The 2,348-nt window shown below is 59.5% G+C and overlaps 1 protein-coding gene across 1 annotated transcript in view; it reads left to right on the forward strand.

The window, feature by feature from the left end:
- Positions 1-963: 963 nt before the first annotated feature.
- The window catches only part of SYNGR1 (synaptogyrin 1), an 11,694-nt gene continuing 10,309 nt past the window's right edge, over positions 964-2,348 (forward strand). Inside the window, exon 1 of the mRNA XM_077757881.1 lies at positions 964-1,137. Coding sequence (XP_077614007.1) covers positions 964-1,137 — 174 coding nt within the window. The remainder of the gene's footprint in view (positions 1,138-2,348) is intronic.

Raw genomic sequence — 2,348 nt, forward strand, 5'->3', positions numbered from 1 at the left:
GGCTTCTCTGAGCAGTTGTCTTCTCTGAGATTCAGATGTTGAGAAGGAACCAGCAGGAGCCAGCCTGGAAGATCTGGGGAGCTCTGGGTATTCTGGGCAGAGGGAAAAGCCAAGTGCAAAGGCCCTGAGGCAGGAATGAGCTTGGGAGGGAGCTAGAGTGGGAGAAAGGAGTCCAAGAGGAAGGCAGGAGCCCAGCGCTTGCAGCTGGGCGGGGTATCCATCCTGCGGCTGGAGGTGGGTAGGGCGGAGCAGGGGGGATGTGTTTAAAGGGATCTTTCCAGGGGCGCCTGGGGAGGCTCTGTCCATTAAGCATCCGATTTCGGTTCAGGTCATGGTCTCACGGTTAATGGGTTCGAGCCCCTGCATCGGGCTCTGTGCTGACCGCTCAGAGCCTGGAGCCTGCTTCAGATCCTGTGTGTCTCTCTCTCTGCCCCTCCCCTACTCATCCTTTCTCTCAAAAATGAATAAAAACATTAAAAAAAAGTTGCGAGGGGGGCGCCTGGGTGGCTTAGTCGGTTAAGCGTCCGACTTTCGCTTGGGTCATGATCTCGCGGTTCGTGGGTTCGAGCCCCGCGTCGGGCTCTGTGCTGACTGCCAGCTCAGAGCCTGGAGCCTGTTTCAGTCTGTGACTCCCTCTCTCTCTGACCCTCCCCTGCTCACGCTGTCTCTCTCTCTGTCTCCTAGAAATAAATAAATTAAAAAAAAAACATTTAAAAAAAAGTGGCGAGGGACCTTTCCAGCTGCCGTGAGGGGACAGTGCAGGGGTGGGAGTGGACACAGGGCCTAGGAAGCTGCTGTCGTCGCCTGGCAAGAGGTGGTGGTGGCCTGGGCCAGCGTCGGGGCCGGTGGGTCATGTGAGTGACTGGGTGCAGGATGAAGAAGTCGGCCTGATGCCGCAGTGCATGGCCTTCGAGGGTGAGCCCGACGCGGGATTCGAGCTCCTGGTTGGGAGCCAGTGTGCGGATGGATGAGGGGTGCTGGAGGTCACTGGGGGCGGGAGAGGCTGGACGTGAGACCAGTGGCCCAAGTAGGGGGACCTCGGAGCCCACCGAGGAGGCCGGAGAGGAGGCTGTCCTGGGCTGGACAGCGCTGCAGCCTGGAGGTGGTCGGCAGCCGACACCAGGGGGTGGAGTGCCGGTGAGCAGGCCAGCTGGCTGCCTGTGGGGCAGTGCGGGGCTCAGGAGCACGTCCCAGTAGAGGGTGGGATGGGCGGTGCCCTTCCCAGCTGGCAGGACTCGGGCTCCCCTCGCTACAGCTTATCTGGCGGGAAAGCGAGCATGTGCCCGAAGATGGTCAAAGCCAGCCTCTGGGGAGTTCCCGGCAAAGAGCAGTGACCTCTGACCCTTCCGCCGGATTGGGCCAGCTCTCCCTAGAGCTGGGGCAGCCCGATGCCCCTGATGCCCGGCAGTGGCCTGGGCACGGCCTGCCAGCCCCGTGTGCAGATGTGGGGTAAAGTGGGCCTAGCCCCTCCTGCACTAGGGGGTGGTGACACGGCTCGGGATGGCGGGTGTCCCTCCTGGGACTCATGCTCATCCTAGAGCTTGGGACCTGGACTTCACTCCTGGGGACGCAGCTGAAGGCAGGGATTTGAGTTACCTTCTGGGGTGGGGCTGGAGGCGGGCTGGTCCGGGCTCCGGGCCTCAGCCTCCCTCTCCGTGAAATAGGCTAAGTGAGCCTGATTTGTGGGGATGTTTTTACGTTTATTTTTTCCTTAGAGGACTAACGGAGATGACTTCTGTCGGGCACTCCCAGTCGACGCAGGGCCCCTGCAGAGACCATGGGTTAGCTTGGGGTCTCTGGAGAGGTGGACCCATAAGCGAGCCCCAAGCAGGAGTGCGTGCAGCGTCAGGGTGGGGGAGGGACTGGGAAGGAGGGCATCCCTGCTATGGAACTGCCAGCTGCCAGCTGGCTTTCGAAGGGTGAGAAGGAGTTTGATCCTATTTGAAAGATGAAAAAGGTGGGGAAGGGCATTCTGGGAGGTGGGAACAGCCGGTGCACAGCGACCAGACAGCGCGCAGCTGTGCCAGCCCTGGCGTCTGGGATGGCTGAGCGGGGTGGGGGCGGGGTCTGGCACTTCTGGGGTCTCCACTTCTGTGTCTCTGAATCCAGTACCCCAAGATCCTGAAATGCTGAGATTCTGAGACCGCTTCCGATGGGTTTTTCTGAGTTTGACGTAGCTCCGCTCCGACTACCATCTGGAATCCTTTTTTTTTTCCCCATCCATTTTAAAAAGACTCAGGATTGGATTATAAGGATGGTGAAAAAACAGCCTTGGCCCATTTACATTAGTGCGTTCCCTCCCCCCCCCACCCCCCATAGCATTTGCTTTATTTCCAGGAAAAGGGATT

The sequence above is a fragment of the Crocuta crocuta genome, unplaced genomic scaffold (assembly GCF_008692635.1).
Source record: "Crocuta crocuta isolate KB4526 unplaced genomic scaffold, BGI_CrCroc_1.0 scaffold143, whole genome shotgun sequence".
In the NCBI taxonomy this organism is placed as follows: Eukaryota; Metazoa; Chordata; class Mammalia; order Carnivora; family Hyaenidae; genus Crocuta; species Crocuta crocuta.